General features: G+C 40.9%; 2 protein-coding genes across 6 annotated transcripts in view; one reads left to right on the top strand and one right to left on the bottom strand.

Moving 5' to 3' along the window:
* LOC126198582 (DNA helicase MCM9-like) overlaps positions 1-883 on the bottom strand; it is a 138,673-nt gene extending 137,790 nt beyond the window's left edge. The window contains exons 1-2 of one of the 3 annotated variants that reach the window (XM_049935019.1): positions 860-883; positions 271-367 (exon numbers count right to left, since the gene is read on the bottom strand). In XM_049935019.1, coding sequence (XP_049790976.1) covers positions 271-323 — 53 coding nt within the window. In that variant the 5' untranslated portion in view covers positions 324-367; positions 860-883. Of the gene's footprint in view, positions 1-270; positions 368-442; positions 809-859 lie in introns of those variants that run through there. The other 2 variants (XM_049935020.1, XM_049935018.1) reach the window with 2 other exon arrangements.
* A 19-nt stretch (positions 884-902) lies between these two features.
* LOC126198583 (ras GTPase-activating protein 1) overlaps positions 903-22,386 on the top strand; it is a 162,152-nt gene continuing 140,668 nt past the window's right edge. Inside the window, exons 1-3 of one of the 3 annotated variants that reach the window (XR_007540087.1) lie at positions 903-1,263; positions 1,380-1,529; positions 1,606-1,812. Coding sequence is in view for 2 of the 3 variants with exons in the window: in XM_049935021.1 (XP_049790978.1) it covers positions 1,070-1,263; positions 1,380-1,529; positions 1,606-1,812 (551 nt within the window). In the remaining variant the exon portion in view is untranslated. The remainder of the gene's footprint in view (positions 1,264-1,379; positions 1,530-1,605; positions 1,813-22,386) is intronic. The other 2 variants (XM_049935021.1, XM_049935023.1) reach the window with 2 other exon arrangements.

The raw sequence follows: 22,386 nt of genomic DNA, 5'->3' as shown, positions 1-22,386 counted from the left end.
GTGTGGATGAAATTCCAGATAGTGACAGTCAGAGTGTTTATAACAAATTGTATATCAAAAGTGCTTTGAGAATAACAACCAAGTGGAAATCAGAGCAGAAAATGTGCATATGTGGAAATCATTAATTTTTTAATCTTATTTTTCGGATGTTCCTATTAGCATCAATTACTTTCTTCTGGATAACGTACATTTAATTAATATTCAGAAATGGCTACGGAAGGCAAAGTTTCACTTTGACACTTTTCTTAACATTATACATGAATGACTTACTGAACTATAACTGAATGATGTTGAAGGTCGTCAGAAGTCTGCAGTATTGCCATTAGTTCATCCTTGTGTTTGGAAATGGCATACTCTCGAAAGATTTCTGTAACAAAACGTCCGAAATGGTGTATCAATTACATCAGAGTATTAAATGTAATTTCAGTGGTTCGTAACGCACCTTTGATTTGTTCATCTGACACAGTCGGCATGTTACTAACGAAAATGCGCGTTATTTGCAAATAAAGTAGCTATTCGTCTTCCGATGTACTTGAATCTAAGAAATCACAAAATTCTACTTGTTTGTTTGTGTTATGATTCCCGCGTTCTTTCGAAGAACAAAGCACTTCGATATTTGCAGGTTGGCCAAATTCACATCCCTAATTCAAAATGTTGCTGTCACTTCGAGAGTTTCCTCACAGCAAGGGAATACTCTGCACGTGCAAACTTTCAGCTACATAATCAATACAAACAATTGTTTATAAATCCTTAGCATTAATCCTTTTGGCCATGTTACGGAATTCTAAATACTACAACAACTATGTCAACTAGTTCCTTTTATTACTTAAGAAGTTAGTTAAGTGAATATGAAAATTACCCTTCTCCAACAGCACGCGCGTTAGAAAATCTGTGATAGTACTTTGTTTGCAGGCAAAGATGTGAAACATTATAACCTGTTTATTCGTCTGGTGTAGTGCAAAGATAATTTGACGTTTAGGGTAGAAGTCAGTTTTCATTATAGCGTGAGGCGTGTGGGGAGTGAAGGATGATGAGGTATTAGTAATAGGAAGGTAAGATTAAAGCCAAGATGGCTGAGTTTGTGAGGGGTGGACCGGCGACGGGGATAATTCTGCCGAAAGAAAAGCTTCAGGGTTCCCCTAGCACAGGGAGTGATGAAGGACACGACGGTGCTATTGGGGAGGAGTTCGATCCTTTTTTGGGAGACGCCGAAGAAGCTGAAGGTGCTAATGTGTCAACGGTAGTAGCACCTCCTGAAAATTTGTGAGTGATAATATTTGTTAGTGATTTGTCACACGAAAATGCAAGGTTGTGTATGTGACTGTTTCTATGCCATCATCTGTTTATCACAAAAGACCAAAATATTCAATGTTTTGCAGATGGTACCATGGACGGCTTGATCGGTATACAGCCGAAGAACGTCTATGGCAAGCAGCAAAAATGGGAAGTTACCTTGTTCGTGAAAGTGACAGAAAACCAGGGTCGTATGTGTTATCGTATCTTGGCCGAACAGGAATCAATCACTTTAGGTAACAGCATTTAAGATTTAGCAACGATCCGTCTAATAATCCTGACGCAAACTAATGAACTGCGTTTCTGTTTAAGGATAACTGCTGTCTGTGGTGATTTCTACATCGGTGGTAGGCAGTTCGATTCACTGTCTGATCTCATAGGTTACTACACAAGCTGCTCAGACCTTTTGAAACGCGAAAGGTTAATGCATCCTGTTCCTCCACCTGAACCAGTAAACGATAAGAAAAGAATTGTTGCCATTTTACCATACACCAAAATGCCTGACACTGATGAGCTAAGGTGAGTTTACTTCCATTGAGTGGTATATCAACTAAGCATGCGCTATTATATTTCTTCATCTAAATGTAAACATTTTGAAACAATCCAGCGTGGCGTTTGTTGGGTAGTTTTGGTATACTTTTTGGTGCAGTCACATTTTAGATAGTGCAGACTGTCTTTTTTATTCTCTCTCTCTCTCTCTCTCTCTCTCTCTCTCTCTCTCTCTCTGTGTGTGTGTGTGTGTGTGTGTGTGTGTGTGTGTGTGTGTGTGTGTGTGTGTGTGTGTGTAAAATTAATTTGTAGAAAGATAGTACTCATTTACATGTGTACATAATATAAACACTTTGTTTTGTAGAATGTGTATGTATTTTTATTTAGTTTAGTTCAATAAAAGTAAACATGGTAGCATAGTTGTTAGAAAATTAAACAAGTGACCGAATTTGTTTACAGATTAGTTGTACTTTCATTTATAAATACTGGTTAATACTTCCTCAAACCTCTTCTTGGTTTATCATTTGTCTCTGAACCTTGTGTCCCCCCCCCCCCCCCCCCAAATGGTGTCTCTGGTAACAACATACTTAAGGTAGAGATAGATTGCTTATTGCTGTGGGAAGAGGCAAGTTGAGTTGGTATGATTTAGGTCATTTCCTGACTTTTACAGTTCAGGATCTACTTGACAGGTACATCCCTGCTATTGCTTTACAGTGAATGCTGTACATCTGGGTGATGATTAAAACCAGATATACTAATTGAGCGAAATACATGAAGCATTGGGATGAGGAGGAGGGGGGGTGGGGGTAAATTGAGAACTAGGAAGTAAAAAAAGATAGCAGACAGAGAATAGCTGGTAGGAAAAAATTTCAGGCTGAAGTGCATATTGGATGGATGGTGACTATGTGTGTAGTTCAGACACATTGATCTTTCATCAGAGAAACCAAATGATGCAGATCATGAAGCAGTTATTTAAGTTAAATACATTTTTATGTGATTTGCAATTAACATGCCCTTGGCCCCAATTTTACTATGACAAATTTGTCTCCTCCACACAAAGCTGCAGAAATTGTAATGAAACTATCGTGCAACATGACAGCTTTTACAAATGTGTGCACCTCTAGTAAAGTTCTATATATTGTCTGCAGAAATTGGTGGTTGTTGTAAGATTGATTGAACACATGTGTGGGACTTGTTTTGCATTTGGGTATTACACAGTAAGACTACGGTGATGTGACTCAAAGATGGCTGGACAAGGATATTACTTACATTGGATAGGTGACACAGTACTAATACATTAGCTTCAGCATCAGCTAAAATGCATTGACCCATTCAAAAACTATTAACTAAAGCCATATGCTTCCTCAACACCACCATCCCCCCAACTACCACCATCTATATACATTCAGGAATTCACAAACCTATCCATCCAGGACACTCCATTTTTATGCATTACGATTTTCCAACTGAACTGAATTTTACTGTTGTTGGGCAGCACTACCAGCCCATTTTCTGCTACTTACCTTCTTATGCCCCCCCATGAACCATGGACCTCGCCGTTGGTGGGGAGGCTTGAGTGCCTCAGCGATACAGATGGCCGTACCGTAGGTGCAACCACAACGGAGGGGTATCTGTTGAGAGGCCAGACAAACATGTGGTTCCTGAAGAGGGGCAGCAGCCTTTTCAGTAGTTGCAGGGGCAACAGTCTGGATGATTGACTGATCTGGCCTTGTAACATTAACCAAAACGGCCTTGCTGTGCTGGTAGTGCGAACGGCTGAAAGCAAGGGGAAACTACAGCCGTATTTTTTCCCCGAGGACATGCAGCTTTACTGTATGATTAAATGATGATGGCGTCCTCTTGGGTAAAATATTCCGGAGGTAAAATAGTCCCCCATTCGGATCTCCGGGCAGGGACTACTCAAGAGGACATCGTTATCAGGAGAAAGAAAACGGGCATTCTACGGATCGGAGTGTGGAATGTCAGATCCCTTAATCGGGTAGGTAGGTTAGAAAATTTAAAAAGCGAAATGGATAGGTTAAAGTTAGATATAGTGGGAATTAGTGAAGTTCGGTGGCAGGAGGAACAAGACTTTTGGTCTGGTGATTACAGGGTTATAAATACAAAATCAAATAGGGGTAATGCAGGAGTAGGTTTAATAATGAATAAAAAAATTGGAGTGCGGGTTAGCTACTACAAACAGCATAGTGAACGCATTATTGTGGCCAAGATAGACACAAAGCCCATGCCTACTACAGTAGTACAAGTTTATATGCCAACTAGCTCTGCAGATGATGAAGAAATAGATGAAATGTATGACGAGATAAAAGAAATTATTCAGGTAGTGAAGGGAGATGAAAATTTAATAGTCATGGGTGACTGGAATTCGTCAGTAGGAAAAGGGAGAGAAGGAAACATAGTAGGTGAATATGGATTGAAGAAATGAAAGAGGAAGCCGCCTGGTAGAATTTTGCACAGAGCATAACTTAATCATAGCTAACACTTGGTTCAAGAATCATAAAAGAAGGTTGTATACCTGGAAAAATCCTGGAGATACTAAAAGGTATCAGATAGATTATATAATGGTAAGACAGAGATTTAGGAACCAGGTTTTAAATTGTAAGACATTTCCAGGGGCAGATGTGGATTCTGACCACAATCTATTGGTTATGAACTGCAGATTGAAACTGAAGAAACTGCAAAAAGGTGGGAATTTAAGGAGATGGGACCTGGATAAACTGAAAGAACCAGAGGTTGTAGAGAGTTTCAGGGAGAGCATAAGGGAACAATTGACAGGAATGGGGGAAAGAAATACAGTAGAAGAAGAATGGGTAGCTCTGAGGGATGAAGTAGTGAAGGCAGCAGAGGATCAAGTAGGTAAAACGACGAGGGCTAGTAGAAATCCTTGGGTAACAAAAGAAATATTGAATTTCATTGATGAAAGGAGAAAATATAAAAACGCAGTAAATGAAGCAGGCAAAAAGCAATACAAACGTCTGAAAAATGAGATCGACAGGAAGTGCAAAATGGCTAAGCAGGGATGGCTAGAGGACAAATGTAAGGATGTAGAGGCTTGTCTCACTAGGGGTAAGATAGATACTGCCTACAGGAAAATTAAAGAGACCTTTGGAGAGAAGAGAACCACTTGTATGAACATCAAGAGCTCAGATGGCAACCCAGTTCTAAGCAAAGAAGGGAAGGCAGAAAGGTGGAAGGAGTGTATAGAGGGTTTATACAAGGGCAATGTACTTGAGGACAATATTATGGAAATGGAAGAGGATGTAGATGAAGACGAAATGGGAGATAAGATACTGCGTGAAGAGTTTGACAGAGCATTGAAAGACCTGAGTCGAAACAAGGCCCCGGGAGTAGACAACATTCCATTAGAACTACTGATGGCCTTGGGAGAGCCAGTCCTGACAAAACTCTACCATCTGGTGAGCAAGATGTATGAGACAGGCGAAATTCCCTCAGACTTCAAGAAGAATATAATAATTCCAATCCCAAAGAAAGGAGGTGCTGACAGATGTGAAAATTACCGAACTATCAGTGTAATACGTCACAGCTGCAAAATACTAACACGAATTCTTCAGACGAATGGAAAAACTAGTAGAAGCCAACCTTGGGGATGATCAGTTTGGATTCCGTAGAAATATTGGAACACGTGAGGCAATACTGACCTTAAGACTTATCTTAGAAGAAAGAATAAGGAAAGGCAAAGCTACGGTTCTCACATTTGTAGACTTAGAGAAAGCTCTTGACAATGTTAACTGGAATACTCTCTTTCAAATTCTGAAGGTGGCAGGGGTAAAATACAGGGAGCGAAAGGCTATTTACGATTTGTACAGAAACCAGACGGCAGTTACAAGGGTCGAGGGGCATGAAAGGGAAGCAGTGGTTGGGAAAGGAGTGAGACAGGGTTGTAGCCTCTCCCCAATGTTATTCAATCTGTATATTGAGCAAGCAGTAAAGGAAACAAAAGAAAAATTCGGAGTAGGTATTAAAATTCATGGAGAAAAAGTAAAAACTTTGAGGTTCGCCGATGACATTGTAATTCTGTCAGAGACAGCAAAGGACTTGGAATAGCAGTTGAACGGAATGGACAGTGTCTTGAAAGGAGGGTATAAGATGAACATCAACAAAAGCAAAACGAGGATAATGGAATGTAGTCAAATTAAATCGGGTGATGCTGAGGGAATTAGATTAGAAAATGAGACACTTAAAGTAGTAAAGGAGTTCTGCTATTTGAGGAGCAAAATAACTGATGATGGTCGAAGTAGAGAGGATATAAAATGTAGACTGGCAATGGCAAGGAAATCGTTTCTGAAGAAGAGAAATTTGTTAACATCGAGTATAGATTTAAGTGTCAGGAAGTCGTTTCTGAAAGTATTTGTATGGAGTGTAGCCATGTATGGAAGTGAAACATGGATGATAACTAGTTTGGACAAGAAGAGAATAAAAGCTTTCGAAATGTGGTGCTACAGAAGAATGTTGAAGATTAGGCAGGTAGATCACGTAACTGATGAGGAGGTATTGAATAGGATTGGGGAGAAGAGAAGTTTGTGGCACAACTTGACTAGAAGAAGGGATCGGTTGGTAGGACATGTTTTGAGGCATCAAGGAATCACAAATTTAGCATTGGAGGGCAGCGTGGAGGGTAAAAATCGTAGAGGGAGACCAAGAGATGAATACACTAAGCAGATTCAGAAGGATGTAGGTTGCAGTAAGTACTGGGAGATGAAGAAGCTTGCACAGGATAGAGTAGCATGGAGAGCTGCATCAAACCAGTCTCAGGACTGAAGACAACAACAACAACAACCTTCTTATGTTAAATACAAGAACCATTTCATCAAAAAAAGTTTGTTATAGTCAGTAGGCTTCCTTCTAGCACCAGTGATGCCATCTATAAACAGTCATCCTCTTTGTCATGATCTCACTAACAAGAAACATTCTTTCCAATTTTCTGTTGACTAAAAATTACTGTTTAACTTTGAACTATTGACTAACCACTCTCAATTTCTCATACATTGAAAAAACTCACATCTTAGTGATATTAACATGCAAGACATCTTCTTATACAAATTTGCTCTATTGTATTCACATCATATGTGCAATGATGTTAATAAACAAATAAAATGGAAAATAAATCGACCCTGGATCAATTACCTTCCATAAGAAGCATCAATAAGCATGTGATGATTATGCTTTTCAGTGGCTAGTTGGGTGTGTGAGATTAGATATCCAAAGGTTTGAAGTAAGTCCTGGAATACTTTATCTGCTTATCACTCCTTATACCTGTGACAGATCTGCATATGTTAAAAATGCCCGGTTGTAGTATGGAGTCCATGGTAAACTGTTCAAATCAACCCTTTGGGCGAGGACAGGTTTAGCTCCCCTTCTTGCTGATTGACATGTGTTAATTGTTGACATTGTCTGATATTTCTGTTATGATGAAGTATTACAAATTGTCAAAAATATTCAGAAAGTTAGAGAGGAAAATGGAACACATTGATACCAGTCATCTTGCTTCAGCCTGCAACTTCAAAATTGTGACTAAAAACCTCATCGGAATCAGTTATGCATAAAATACATAACAGAACAAGAATCATAGTCATTATAACATCACATTACCTTCGTCACATCATCCAGTCATGGTTAAAATTAACATCCATTATCAGCAGGTCAACACACCCAATAACACCACCATCACGTTTTAGGGCTTTGATGTCCAGTTACTTAAGCTGTTATATTTCTGTTATGAATGTTTCTGTAATTTGTGTTAAGATATGTCATTTTCATATTGTTACTGGTCAATTACATCAACCATTTCTGTGTACCACTAAGTAATCTGAGAAAAGTCCTGTCGCAGAAATTCTGCTGTGAGAATTATTTGGAAATTCACCATTCTGAATTTCACAGGAGAATGTAACTGAGTAAAATCTGTCAGCAGATCTGCACTTTGCTGCAAAATTATTATTTGTTGATAGTCCACTAATTTCGTAATGTCTTTGGTAATGCAGGCCTATTATTTTTTTAAACTGTTATAGTATGTTATATCAATTATCAGGTATAACTATTGTTAAGACAGGCAGACAGCATGTAGGAAATTATAGCGAAAGTGTGGAAAACATGCAATGGATCAACGACTGGTTAATCACAGACTGTGCACAAATAGTAAAAAAGGTTTAATATTGTACTACTTAGTTGGCAGTCAGTCACTGAAAACAGTGACAATTATAAAATGTCCATAAATGCCCTCGAAATAGTGTATTTAATCAAAAGCTTGTTTAATGAGAGTGTGATAGATACACAGCACTGTTGTCTCTCTGTGGGTTATGACCACCATCAATGGAGGTTGAATCTTTGGCAATGCCAGCCACTTGGGCCCGTGAAACATCAGAAAAGTTGTTAAACATTGGTTAGAGATCTACAGATGAAAGACAACAGCCCAAATGCCGTGGAGATGCTCACCCAACTCCAGTGGGAGAACTAAAAGAGAGATATGCTGTTAAAAGAACATTGTGTATGTTCCAAGAAGAGTCCTTTAACATACATGTTACAGAATGACCATGAGAGAAACATCAAAGAAATTGCTCTCATTCAGAGGCTTACTTCCTGTGCAACATATGCAGACTGAATAGGAAAGGTGAAAATGATAGTGGCACATGAGGTAGCTTTTGCTGTAGTGTGTAAGGTGGCTTGTGGAAAACAGATGTAGATGTCAATCAGGATGTTTCTTGTCATTTTACTTTTGTGAATGGTGGTTTGTCACCAGATCCATTATTCACATCCAGTGCAGGTAACAAGGTGCAGCTAGTTACCTGATGTATTGTGGTTCAGTGTAATTAGTGGTGTCTTTTATGACCACCTTGCTGTAGTCCTTCAATTGTATACATGTGTCACACCAGTAGTAGTTTCAAAAATCATTCCTTTTGTGTTATACCCATTTTACTGTAATGTTTACCAAACAGTTAAACCTTTATATTCAAAATTGTCGCTACTGTGAGAACCCTGTTCTTCTTCTTCTTCGAAAAAGTCCTGGTCATTCATGTAGAACAAAAATAAAGGTAATTTTGTGTTTCCTGTTAACACTTAAAACTGTGTATTCACTCTCCTATATACAAGAATGAAAATCAACAACAGGCTGAGACAAGAATATTTTAACATGTTATGAAGAAAAAACTAATTATTTTGAGCAGGATACATGTGCTCATTAAGTCTTATGTGAATCTAATGTTCATTATAAAGGAAAGTGGGATTTTTCAGAATAATGCTCCATCTCATTAGCAGTAATTTTATATGAATTAATGTTAATATTAATTTTTGACATGGCATTTTTTGTATTCTAATTAGAGGATTAATAAATGTGTTGTGACAAATCACTCTTCACTTCTATAAAGACTTTGTCATCAAAGCACTTTCCCATTTCTTCATAATAAATGCATCATTTAAATGGTGACCTTGTAATTGAACAGGGATGCTTATTTTGGAAGTTGTGATAGATTCTTTCAGTTACTGTTTAAATTGCTTCTGCACTTCGTGCTACGGTAGTTACAGTGGTAATGTCTCATTGCTTGTGCTGTTGTCAGTAGACAGGATGTGGATTAGTAACAGCCCTTGATAAGTGTTTCCTCCATGTAGGCAGTTTATCTGGAAGGAAGTTGGGCTAAGATAAATAGAGGCACAGTATAAAGTGTCATGCACTGGTTACTTGAAACTTTGTGATCATAACAAATACCTAAATATGAGATTTGCATAGAGGAAACAGTACTGAAACTTTATGCATAACCCATAATTTCCAACAATGAATTTTGCGTCATGATTTATGTAGTGTGCAGTTAAACATGAAATTTTGATATTGAAACCCAAGGGCAGTGTTGCACTAAAAAAAATTATTAAAGAGAATGATGGAGGCAGTCAGTGAACTGAACTGCGTGGCATCATTGGTGTTCAGGTTACTATGATATGATGAACACTGTTAAGGTTTATTAATATGTTTGGTGCCTCTCAAGAAGTCTCTTGTATAAGCTCAGATTGATTGCATGAGCTACCTATGGACAGACACAGCTTGGATTGCCAAGTAGACCCAGTGTGTGTGTTCTCTGCATGTGCAGACCACTTGGCCATGCTCACCCATAGCCACTTGACAATGGGGCAGTGCAGTTATGAACGTTATGCTATGAATGCCAAACTGCTCACTAGTCAGCTGTTCACCCACCCTTGCCCACTGCTCCCTGCATGTTCCTGGATGTCAGAGGACGGACCCTGGAGCTTGAACACTGTTACAGATGCTGTGCGCTGTGACGGAATTAGATCGGTCACAGTAGCAAAGATCAGCCACATACTCTCATGTGATATTAAAAAACTCCAACATGTTATCCGGTAGAGAATCGTATTTTTGGGTCATACCATACTATTATCTGTCCCTGGTGGGGTGAGTCTTCATTAACAGTATAAATGGAATAACTAATTAAGAATATGCACTATCCAAGACTAGAGGAATTTTTGTTCCCAAGTCTTAATAATTTGCTTTGGAAGTTCATCATTTAATAAATCTTATAACAACACACTTATTGTTGTTGTTGTTAACACGTAAAATAAGGGGAAGGCTACCATACTGAGCAAGATGGTGCAGTGGTTAGCACACTGGACTCACATTCGGGAGGACGGCGGTTCAAGGCCGTGTCCAGCCATCCTGATTTAGGTTTTCCGTGATTTCCCTACATACCTCCAAGCAAATGCTGGGATGGTTCCTTTGAAAGGGCATAGCAGACTTCCTTCCCCATCCTTCCCTAATCCAATGGGACTGATGACCTCAACGTTTGGTCCCCTCTCCCAAACCAACCAACCAAAGGCTACCACCCATCACCTATAATGGATTGATGGGTGCAGCATAGAAACATGTAACACTGTCCATTGAATAATGGTTCTATGCTTCACACATCAATCTGCTGTAGGTGGTTGGTTGCCTTTGACACTCTTATTTTACGTATTGTTCCATCCAGGAATGAGAGATGCCTTTCTTCCTTTTTGCAGTTAAGTATATAATAGGTAGATTGGTTTCTTATAAAAGTTCTTTATTCCCTCACAGAAAAGGTACATGATATTTTTTATTCTTCTTCCTTATAATAACTGTAAAGTCTTATACTTGTTGCTCAGAGGACTATGTAACCCAGTACTTCAGAAAGAATTATCTGTTGGTAGCAAATTCCCCATCCCACCACCACCACCACCACCACCACCACCACCACCACCCTCCTCCCACCAAGTATGATTTGTTTTTGCAATAATGTCCCTGGAGTCTGCTGCAGACTTTGCACACCATATATCAATGTTTGGTCATGCTAGATGAGTGTCGGAAGAGCTGTTCAGATGACCTGGGAACCTGTAATGTACATGTTTGAACCCGTTGGCTGCATCTATATAAAAAGTGTGCCATCCAGGAATAACATTGTCCTGTATTGTTCTATTGTTATTTTACAATTGCAAGCCCGTACCAATTCCTTCATTATTACTTCAGTTACAACAGTATGAAGTTGTGTGTCATACATCCAAGTGAGCAGCAGTAATACACAATAAACAGTGAGCTAGATGAGAAATTTAAGATCCATGCAGGAAAATGACTTTGTTTCTGTGCTAGTAAAACAATCCCACAATAAGGCAGTTGTCCAAGAGATAATTAAGAATCAAATAAGCAGTTGGCTGGGATCTGATGCAGCTGCACTGTTTAATTCTTGAAATGGGTCATTACTGTGGTGACCTCTTGGCTGACTTTCTTAATCAATTTAACCTCATCTGCCTTAACACAGGAGCACCCACATTGCTTTCTGCTCCTTGCGCACCTATTTCCCTTTGGACCTATCCTTCTGCACTGCCCAGCTTGCCCATCATCTTGAGTGGTCAATTCTGACACCTACTCGTGATCATTTCTCTTGTGTTGTCCGTTTGCTGACTCCTACCCCACCCTCGTGCACACCTAAATGGCAGCTTACTAAGGCTGACTGGCGGCTTTACACCTCCCTGGCACCCTTCGAAGAAGGTTTTGCCAGTTGTGAAGACAAGATGGAATATCTTACAAACATTATCCTTACCGCTGCAGAACGCTCCATTCCTCACACTTCCTCTTAACCACGCCATGTCCCAGTCCCTTGGTGGACTGAGTCATGCCACAACGCAATTCATGTGTGGTGACCTACTCTCCACATTATTAACCCCGTTGTCCTAAGATAGCAAACTGCATTCGTTATAAACAGATGCATGCACAGTATCGTCACGTTCTTTGGGATAGCAAAAAAGTGAGCCGGATTTCATTCACTAGTTCTTTTAACAGTTCCACACCTTCCTCTGTCGTGTGGGCCAACCTCTGACAGCTCTCTGGAACCAAGATCCATCCCTCAATTTCCAGCCTGACAGTAGCAGACGATGTCATCGTGAACCCTATCGCTATCTCCAACACCTTCGGCCGTCATTTTGTGGAAATTTCAAGCTCTTCCCAGAGTCATCCCGCCTTTCTCCATCGGAAAAGAGTGGAGGAGGCTTGAGCGATACCCTTCTCTTCTCATAATCGTGAGTGCTACAATGCCGTCTTTACTACGAGGAGCTAGGTCATGCTCTGTTCATCCTGATCCCCCACCCCAGGGTCAGACACTGTCCACATTCAGATGTTGCAACACCTTTCTCTTGCAGGCAAGCGCTTTCTATTAAATATGTACAACTGCATCTGGGCAGAAGGCACATTTCCCAGTCACGGGCATGGAGCTACTGTCATACCCATACTTAAGCCCACTCAGGACAAAACCTTCCTTCTAGCTACTGCCCCATCTCACTCACCAGCTGTATTTGCAAGGTACTGGAATGTATGACTCATGACCAGCTGGTATGGTGGCTCAAGTCTCGCAAGCTACTAACCACTGCATAGTAAGTATTTTGAGCGTGCCATTCTGCAGTCGACCATCTATTCACTTTGTCCACCCATGTCATGAATGTTTTTCTGGGGAAATGCCAGACTGTGGCTATGTTTTTGGATTTGGAGGAGGCCTGGGTCACCTGCTGGAGAACTGGTATCCTCCACTGTCTCTACACGTGGGGCTTCTATAGCCCGTTTCATTGAGAAATTTTTAAAAGACAGAGTTTTCAAAGTATGTGTGGGTTCTGCCTTGTCAGACACCTTTATCCAGAAAAATGGTGTGCCTCATGGTTTCGTCCTGAGCATCATTCTTTTTGCTAACGCCATTAACCCTCTCCCACTGGGCATCTCCGGCTCCCTTGTCGTTGACAATTTTGCCATCTATTGCAGTTCTGCACTGACATGTCTCACTGAGTGATGTCTTCAGCGATGTTTCGATCATCTTCGCTCATGACGCATTGACAATGGCTTTCATTTTTCCACTGACAAAAACGTTTGAATTTCTGGTGGTACAATTGGTTCCTCCCACCATCTTCACATCTTGAACCTGTTGCCCTGGAGCTCATGCTCTATAGGAAACTCTCTTGGTCCTCCCATGTGTCTTACCTGGCAGACCCGCTGTACGCAGTCCCTCAGTGTCCTATGTGGTACTTCCTGGGGTGCAGATCGGACCACCCTTGTCCGTTTGTACTGGTCCCTTGTCCGTTCGAAATCAGACTATGGGTGCTTTGTTTATGCATCTGCACGTCTGTCAGTCTTATGCTCTCCCCCATTGTGGCATCTTGTTGGCTACTGGTACCTTTTGCACTAGCCTGGTTGAGGGTATGTATGCCGAAGCTGCTGAACTCCCACTGTCCTACTGCCGTGACTTTCTCCTCAGGAGGTATGCTTGGCCACCCATCCTATGCCACCTCCTTCGATGACTCCTGTGATTGCCAGTATGAAGCATGTCCCTTTTCTCTGGACCTCCTGGAGTCTGCTTTTGGCTCTCGTTCCAGCAGCTTAACTTCACACTACCTGCAATTTTCCTGATGGATGTGAACCTTTCACCACATTGGCTTCATGTGACAGCCCATGTTTACCTTGACCTTCATTCACTTCCTAAGGACACTACTCCAGCCTCACTCAATCGCCTTCAATTTCACGACTTTCGCATGGAACTTTGCAACTGTATCATTCTGTACACTGAAGGCTCTCGGACTGACCATGGTGTCGGGTGTGCCTCTGTCATTGACGCCGACATTTTTCGGTGGCGGCTTCTGGTGCACTGCTCAGTATTTCCAGCCGAGCTGTTTGCCCTGTATCAGGCTTCGGAGTACATTTGACAACAAAGGCTTTTCAATTGGATCTTCTGCTCAGACTCTCAGTTCCCCTCAGTCTCTGTTTAATACGTACAAGGTCACCATAATTAGCATGGTTCCCCCATATTGCAGCCAAGGTCAGCCATGTACTGACTCCAAACACAGCTTCGACATCACATGTGAACTGCATTCATAGTCCATGAAAAATATTTGGATCACCCATAAGCTGCTGCTTATTGAATTGACCAGCCAGGTCAATCTCTATTGCTCTCTATGACTTTTACACAGGAACACTGCACCACAAATGGTGACAATATCCATGTCGCACAGGCATTGCAGAGACACGTTAATACAAGTCTTCTGCTCAGACTCTCTGTTCCCTTCAGTCTCTGTGTGCTGTACACCGCCCATCCCTTAGTGCAATGGGTCCAGGAAAACTGTCACTTGCTCACTCTTTCTGGGGCCACTGTGTTGTTTATATGGGTTCCTTGGCATGTCAATCTGCCAGGAAAAGAGGGTGCTGACATTGCTGCCAAGGCTGCAGTCCTCATACCTCTGCCCCCTAGTTCAGATATTCCCCCCCCCCCCCCCCCCCCCCAATGATCTCTGTGTTGCCGTCTGTTAGGAGGTGGTTCACTTTGGCATTTCCGTTGGCCATCTCTTCACAGGAATAAACTCCAAATTGTTAAGCCTCTCCCAGGGGCTTGGATGATCCCCTCTCAGCCCTCCTACTGGGAGGAGGTCATTTTAACCAAGTTGCGTATTGGGCACTGACTTTTTAGCCATTGCCATTTATTAAGTAGTGCTCTCCTGCCACTTCGTACACATTGTGCCTGGGTTTTAACTGTCCGCCATTTTCTGATGGAATGCCCATTTTTTTAATCATTTACATTCCTGCCTAGGTTTCCAATCTGAGTTATCGGCCAGTGAAGCAAACAACGTGTGGGCTGTCGACCATGTTTTAATTTTTATCCGTTGTAGCAATATGGCAGAGGCCATTTAATTTTTAGTCCTGGACCTCCGTTTCTGTATGATGTCTTTATGCACATCCCTGTCTTTAGCTGTCTTCTCCTAAGTCACTTGGGATTGACATATAGCCGTTTTTAACTCCCCCCCCCCCCCCCTCCCCTCCGTCTTCGGGTTATATAGTTTTGGCTTGGACGCGTATGACCCTAGTTGTTTTTGCACCCTAAAACCAAACAAAACAAAACAACAACAAAAACAGATAATTATTGTATTTCGTTTTCCATAATGCAAGAAGCGATCTATAAACTTGAAAGGAGTAAGATGCGTTATTGTAAGAGTTCGGCAGGTAGTGTTATGTAATTCTTCAATAGATAATTATAGTTTCTGAAATGAACAAGTAAGCAGTTGAGTGTTATTTCCCTGCACTTAAAAACTTTTGTTGAATTTTCTACGTCTAATTAATGTATAAGTATTAAATATGTAATAAAAATACTTCCTTGAGTGCACTTCAGCAGATGTTTCCTTTCCTCTGTCTTTACGTATGTATTAAACAATGGAAAGTCCAGGTTAAAGCATCACCAACATTATTAAAAGGATAGAAGGCTACACTCTGTAAAGATAACACCTTTATTTGCAGACAGACACAATGGAAAGACTGTTACATATTAACACACACACACACACACACACACACACACACACACACACACACACACACACACACACACACCACTATCCCTGGTCACTCCAGCCGGAATGCAAGTATCCCATTGAATGAAAGCAGCAATCCGGAATGTGGTGAGGGAGGGGGAGGGATAGCAGGATAAGGGTGTAAGAGAGAAGTGCACTGTCTGGCAGAGCATGCAGGGACTGGATGGTGGTGGGACGATACTGCCAGGTTGTGGGGAGACTTGGGGAGGGAAGGGGTGAAGAGGGGAATGGGGAATGGAAAAGGAGAGGACCAGAGAAGGGAAAAGACCGATGAGTGCGTTGGTAGAAAGAAATATGAACAATAAGGGTGAGGGGATTTCAGTTGGGATGAAGTGATAGGACAGAGGGAGGTGGAAACTGTTGGGTGGAGGGTGTGGGGTCAGTAGATAACCATAAGCTGGGGCAGGGATAATTTCGGCAACAGAAAATGTGTTTAATGGTAAACTCCCTTCCGCACAGCTCAGAAAAGCTGGTGGTGGAGAGGAGGATTTAGAGGGCCTGAGTTGTGAAATATCCGTTGAAATAAAGTATATTGTTCTCAGCTGCATGTTGTGCCACAGGGTTCTCCACTTTTCTCTCGGCCACAGTTTGGCAGTGGCCATTCATCCTGGTGGAAATCAGTGGAGTGATTGCAGCAAAGCTGGTATATGATGTGGCTGCTTTCACGGGTGGCCTGGCCTCTGATGGAGTAGGATAAGGCTGTCACAATACTGGAATAAGAAGTGCTGGGTGGATGGATTGGACAGGTCTTCAACATGAGTCTTACACACAATCCCTGTGGCAAGGAATTAGGATTGGGACTGACATGGGATGGACTAGAACGTTGTTGTGGTTGCGTGGGTGATGGAATACCCCTTTAGGAGGGATGGGAATGATCTTGGGTATGATGTCACTCATTTCAGGGTATGATGATAGATAATCAATGCCCTGATGAAGGATGTGGTTAAGCTGTTCCAGTCCAGAAATCTGTTTGTTGATTAGATCTGGGGGACAGTGCCTGTCTGAAGGTCTTTGAGACCCTTAGCATACAGGACAAGAGTCCTTGTCATTGCAGATACAGTGTTTGTGAGTGGCCAGGCTGTATGGGATGGATTTTTTGGAGTGGAAGGGAAGGCAGCTATTGAAATGCAGGTACTGTTGGTGGTTGGTGGGTTTAATGTGGATGGAGCTATCAGAGGGAGGTCAACATCTAGAAGGTGGCACACTGTGTTGGGGAGGGTCAGTTGAAACAGATGGGAGAGAAGATGTTGAGGTTGTGAAGGAATGAGGACAGGACGTCTTGGCCGAAAGCTCAATGTGCTATAGTCTTTCTGTTGTGCATGTCTGCAACTCTGATATATTCAGATTCACAAGCATCACTACATCATTTTTTGCATGTCAACGAATTACAAAGTTTTGGCGGTGGCGGCAGCAGCAGCAGCAGCAGCAGCAGCAGCTGCTGCTGCTGCTGCTGCTGCTGCAGCTGCTGCTGTGTATTGCACAATATTATCCTTACACAATATAATATACTGTGTCAGTATTTTTAAAGCCCTGCAGATTCCTTCAATATATTGCACAAACCATCAGTATGCTCTGACAGTCAGTATAAGTGCATAATATTCAGTATTGAGCATTACGTATTGAATTTGTGAGAGCCCCTTTAGTCTACAACACTCACTCCTGTCTCGGTTATTGCCTCGTCCTCACGTCCTTCAACTCTTATACCTTAACTTGTATTGTTTGTATTTTCTGTATTTAAAACCTTATTCTGAATGCCCTTTTGACTACAGAAAGTGAATAGTAAACCTGCAATGTCATTGAAGTCAGTTGAGCATATTGTGGCTATTGTGAACAGGCCAATACATCTTTGTACACTGTTCAGTCACTTGCCTAAGTCATTTAGGCTAAGAGTGTGTGCACTCATTGTCACCTTGTTGCAAACAAGGTTGTCAGCATAAGTCTTCTGCCGAAGCGATGTTCACCATAATGACAATCATTTAACTGCTATTGTGAACACAAAACACACTGAAGATCTGTTTTGTAATGACTGCCTGCAGTCAACACAGCTAATGACTGCTACCTACAAATTATGGACCATAGGTACCCCAGGAGACTGCAATAGAAGTCTGTGCAGCTTTTTGGAAGTTGCATGTAGACATCCATTGTCAACATTGGTACAAACCACCCCTTTCTGGTGCATGACAGGTTAACAAATGACATCTGAATCAATGACAGGTTCCTTCCCTTTACTGCCAAGGACAGGCAAGATTATTCTGACATCTTATGGTTGTTGTTAGAGAGCATGGAGGTGGCTAGGTTTGAATGTAAGTTTCAGGCATGCAGTCTCATATCCAGTGGTGAGGTGGGTCAAGTTAGTTTCCATGGACATCGGAAGTATCTCGTCACCACTGAGGGTAATTTTATGGCTGTGGAGTACCAGTACAGGATTCTCTAATCTGTTGGCAAACTCCACAGTCAATATTTTGCTGCTGCCTTAATTCTGCAAGAGCACACTGTGCCCTCAGTGTAAATATTGCCCTCTAGGAGGCAGGAATCAACTCAATGGAATGACCTGTAGTATTTGTGTACATGAACTCAGTTGAGCATTCTTGGGACCAATCGAAACTTACAGTGCATAGTCACACGAACCCCACATATTGGGTAACATCAATATACCCCCTGTAGAAGAACGAGGCAGGCTCGAGCAGCAGTGTCTCGACCTTCTTGCGGACAGCCTGGGAGGAGCATCCGAGCATGTTACAAGGCGTGTGTTGGACCAGTATGATACTGAATTTAACCCAGCTGCAGAGTTTTATTTCTTAGATGTATAATTGTGTGTACATTGTAACAAACTGCTGTTATTTTGCTGTTATTTGACAGTAAAATATTTAGTTCCATAAGGCTTATTCTTTCATTGTCTGTACCCCTTAATTTTAAGTCCACACACCTTCTCAGCTCTGCAGGTGACACAAAACTTTTATTGAACAGTTTGTTTATACTCAACATTGGGTATAATTAACCTTCTGTTCTAACATTTCACATATTACTTGGCAGTGCTCTGTTGAGGACAGTCAGTTCATGTGTTTACACAGGATAATACAGGACTGGTGGTCAGTATTCAGTGATATGACAAGAAAAGTCATTCAGGGCAAAAAGGTCTTGTCAACGTGGGCTCCAAAATGCATACCTTAGGAGCTGTGAGCATTTGTTCAGTAGACAAGATCATTTCACAGTAGTGAAGTTGGAAAAACTGCTCGTAGCTCTTCAAGGTATGCAGTTGAGTCCACGTATACTATACTTTTTTGCTCCAAATTATTCCTCTAGGACATTCTGTGTAATCAATATGATTGTAATGGCTCAAAATGGACGAATTATTAAACTTCAGTGTTTGTTTAAAAATTATTTACTAGTCTTAGTCCTATTGGAGATGGTGTCCTAACTTACCACTGACCCTTGGAGCAAATAACATGACTGGTCATGGCATCTCCTGGAAGATTTCATGCACAAATTACTACTATGAATAAACGCTAAGACATTCTTAGGAATGCATATTTGATGTTGAGATGGTTGATCCATCAGACTGTATTGAACATATAAATAAAAGGAGAAGATGAATGTTGATACCGGTCCAAAGCTTTTTCTTTCCCTTTGTGCACCCAAGGGGTGCACACTGTAGAAAGTACTGTAACCAGTATGGATAAAATAATCGGTATCTTCCGGCATAAGAGTAATTAAAAACAGTGCCCTTTATGTGACAGCATAAAAATCTGAAGATACTTGTCATATAATGCGAGATGTGGATGTATCGCCTGGTGATGAAGTGTATCCCATTCCTTTCCCAATACAGTATTCTTAAATTGAACCATTTTGATTGATGTGTTTTAAATATTAAAGGCAATATTTGATCCATTTTGGAAGAAAGTTAATTGTACAAATGATTTTAAGAGTTACTCCTTTTTATTGCTATTAGCAGAGGATGTTTCATGGAAGGGGGTTCATCCATCAGTCTTGGAGTATTTATTGGAAATAGCGACAATCAATCTTTATACAAAATGACCGAATGCACCTGTATAAGAACAGAATTCAAGCAGCTGATATAATTTGTTACTTTTTACACAAAAAGTAAATCACTGCAAGAGGAGGTTATTGGGAGAAAAAAACAGTTTGGAATATGTGGCTGTTTTAGTTAAAACACAGTAAAAAAAACTACACTTCAGCCCACCTATTAACTCTGCTTATTCTTGTAGATATTTAAATCTTTAAAAAATTGCCTTTTAACATTCACTTGGTGATCTAGTTTAATGATGTGCTAGTGTGAAGCCTTCATTCTTGATCAAATATAATAATATATAAAAGTTATAACACACATTTAATAAAATACTTAAGACTAGTTATAAAACTGTCCTCAACTTATATACCTTACTAACCAAGGTCCAATTGGAGATGATATGCTCTTGCTTCCCTCTGACTTTCAAAGGAACCTATAGTTTACGTGGAATGTGAATCATGATGTAATTTGTTTTGTGCATGAAAAAATTATTGCTAGAGGTGAAAGAGGCTACAAGTGACAGAAAAACTCCATGGGTAGTCTGACAATCAGATCCCACAACTTTGGTTGTGTGACTGATGACCTCAGAAGTTAAGTCCCCTAGTGCTCAGAGAGCTTTTGATTGTGTATACCAAGACTCACATGCTTGAACATCGTGTCACATGAGTCTGGTTAAAAGCATAAAAATTTCAGTTAATCATTGTTTTTTGAATCTGTGTGCTCTGCAGTGTTAAGTTGTAACACTTTACAGGACAGTCAATGTACATATACAGGATTTTTTGTTTATTAAAACAATGTCCTGTTGTGATCAAAGTAGTTAATTTATTTCCAAATCACCAAATCCAGTTCACTGAGCAAATGGCTCTGCAGAACTAGCAGTTTATCTAAAACTACCATTATTATCTATTGCCCCAAATTGTTGTAATCTTACCCTCCCAAACATCACCATTATATTTCTGTGTCTAAAAGTTTCAAAAGCTTCAAGAGGTGTAAGATATACAAAAGAAAAACTTTTTACGTATCTTCATTTTCTCTTCTTGTTATTGGCTCCAGTTCTTGCATCTAGTGGTAATTCGTGTGGCTGAAATTTTGACATACTGGGTTCCAGATGACTAAATAACTGATGAAGTACTATCTGTTGCTACGGTTTTGTTTTTTTCATCCCATTCTTTTATATCACACTAACTTCACAATCTCCATCTTCATAAATCATCAATTACATTGTTGTAGACAAAATTAAAAAAAACACGTTTCCATCAGAGGCATGCTCACTACTACTAACATTCTACGGTACTCACAATAATCCAAAGAGTTTACAAAGCAAAAGAGTTTACAATCTTTCTTGACAAAAGAATAATTTTCACCAAGTTATATCATTATTTCATAAGGGAGTCCAGAAATAAATTTAATAATTAGTGTTAGATTGTGCAATTAATAATATGAATTTTGAATACATAAGATATTTCATAATTTCAAATATTTTTAAAAGAAGAGTAATTATAACTGCACATATAGTTTGTAACGATTGTAACAAATTAATTTCTTTTTATGCATTTTAGTCTGAAATATACATCATACAAAATCAAATGAAATTCTTTCAGTGAAACAGTCAAGATTAATCCTGGTATAGGCTGCACTATGAAAAAAGGTTATGTTAGAAAAGGGTGTCCCATTACATACTGCCTGTAAAATAATAATTCCTGTATCTGACCTGGTGAGCGCCAGCCTGATGTTAGTGCTACATCATTAAATTAGTTGTAAACTACACTACTGGCCATTAAAATTGCTACACCATGAAGATGACATGCTACAGACGCGAAATTTAACCGATAGGAAGAAGATGCTGTGATATGCAAATGATTAGCTTTTCAGAGCATTCACACAAGGTTGGTGCCGGTGGCGACACCTACGTGCTGACATGAGGAAAGTTCCAACCGATTTCTCCTATACAAACAGCAGTTGACCGGCGTTGCCTGGTGAAACATTGTTGTGATGCCTCGTGTAAGGAGGAGAAATGTGTACCACCACATTTCCGACTTTGGTAAAGGTCGGATTGTAGCCTATCGCGATTGCGGTTTATTGTATTGCGACATTGCTGCTCGTGTTGGTAGAGATCCAACGACTGTTAGCAGAAAATGGAATCGGTGGGTTCAGGAGGGTAATATGGAACGCCATGCTGGATCCCAATGGCCTCGTATCACTAGCAGTCGAGATGACAGGCATCTTATCCGCATGGCTGTAACGGATCGTGCAGCCACGTCTTGATCCCTGAGTGAACAGATGGGGACGTTTGCAAGACAACAACCATCTGCGCGAACAGTTCGACAACGTTTGCAGCAGCATGGACTATCAGCTCGGAGACCATGGCTGCAATTACCCTTGACGCTGCATCACAGACAGGAGCGCCTACGAAGGTGTACTCAACGACAAACCTGGGTTCATGAATGGCAAAACGTCATTTTTTCGGATGAATCCAGGTTCTGTTTACAGCATCATGATCGTCGCATTCGTCTTTGGCGACATTGCGGTGAACACACATTGGAAGCGTGTATTCGTCATTGCCATACTGGCGTATCACCCGGCGTGATGGTATGGGGTGCCATTGGTTCCACGTCTCGGTCACCTCTTGTTCGCATTGACGGCACTTTGAACAGTGGACGCTACAACTCAGATGTGTTACGACCCGTGGCTCT

Source organism: Schistocerca nitens, chromosome 8 (assembly GCF_023898315.1).
Source record: "Schistocerca nitens isolate TAMUIC-IGC-003100 chromosome 8, iqSchNite1.1, whole genome shotgun sequence".
Taxonomy (NCBI): domain Eukaryota; kingdom Metazoa; phylum Arthropoda; class Insecta; order Orthoptera; family Acrididae; genus Schistocerca; species Schistocerca nitens.
The sequence above is the reverse complement of the archived record's forward strand: the minus strand, read 5'-3'. Positions and strand labels throughout refer to the sequence as shown.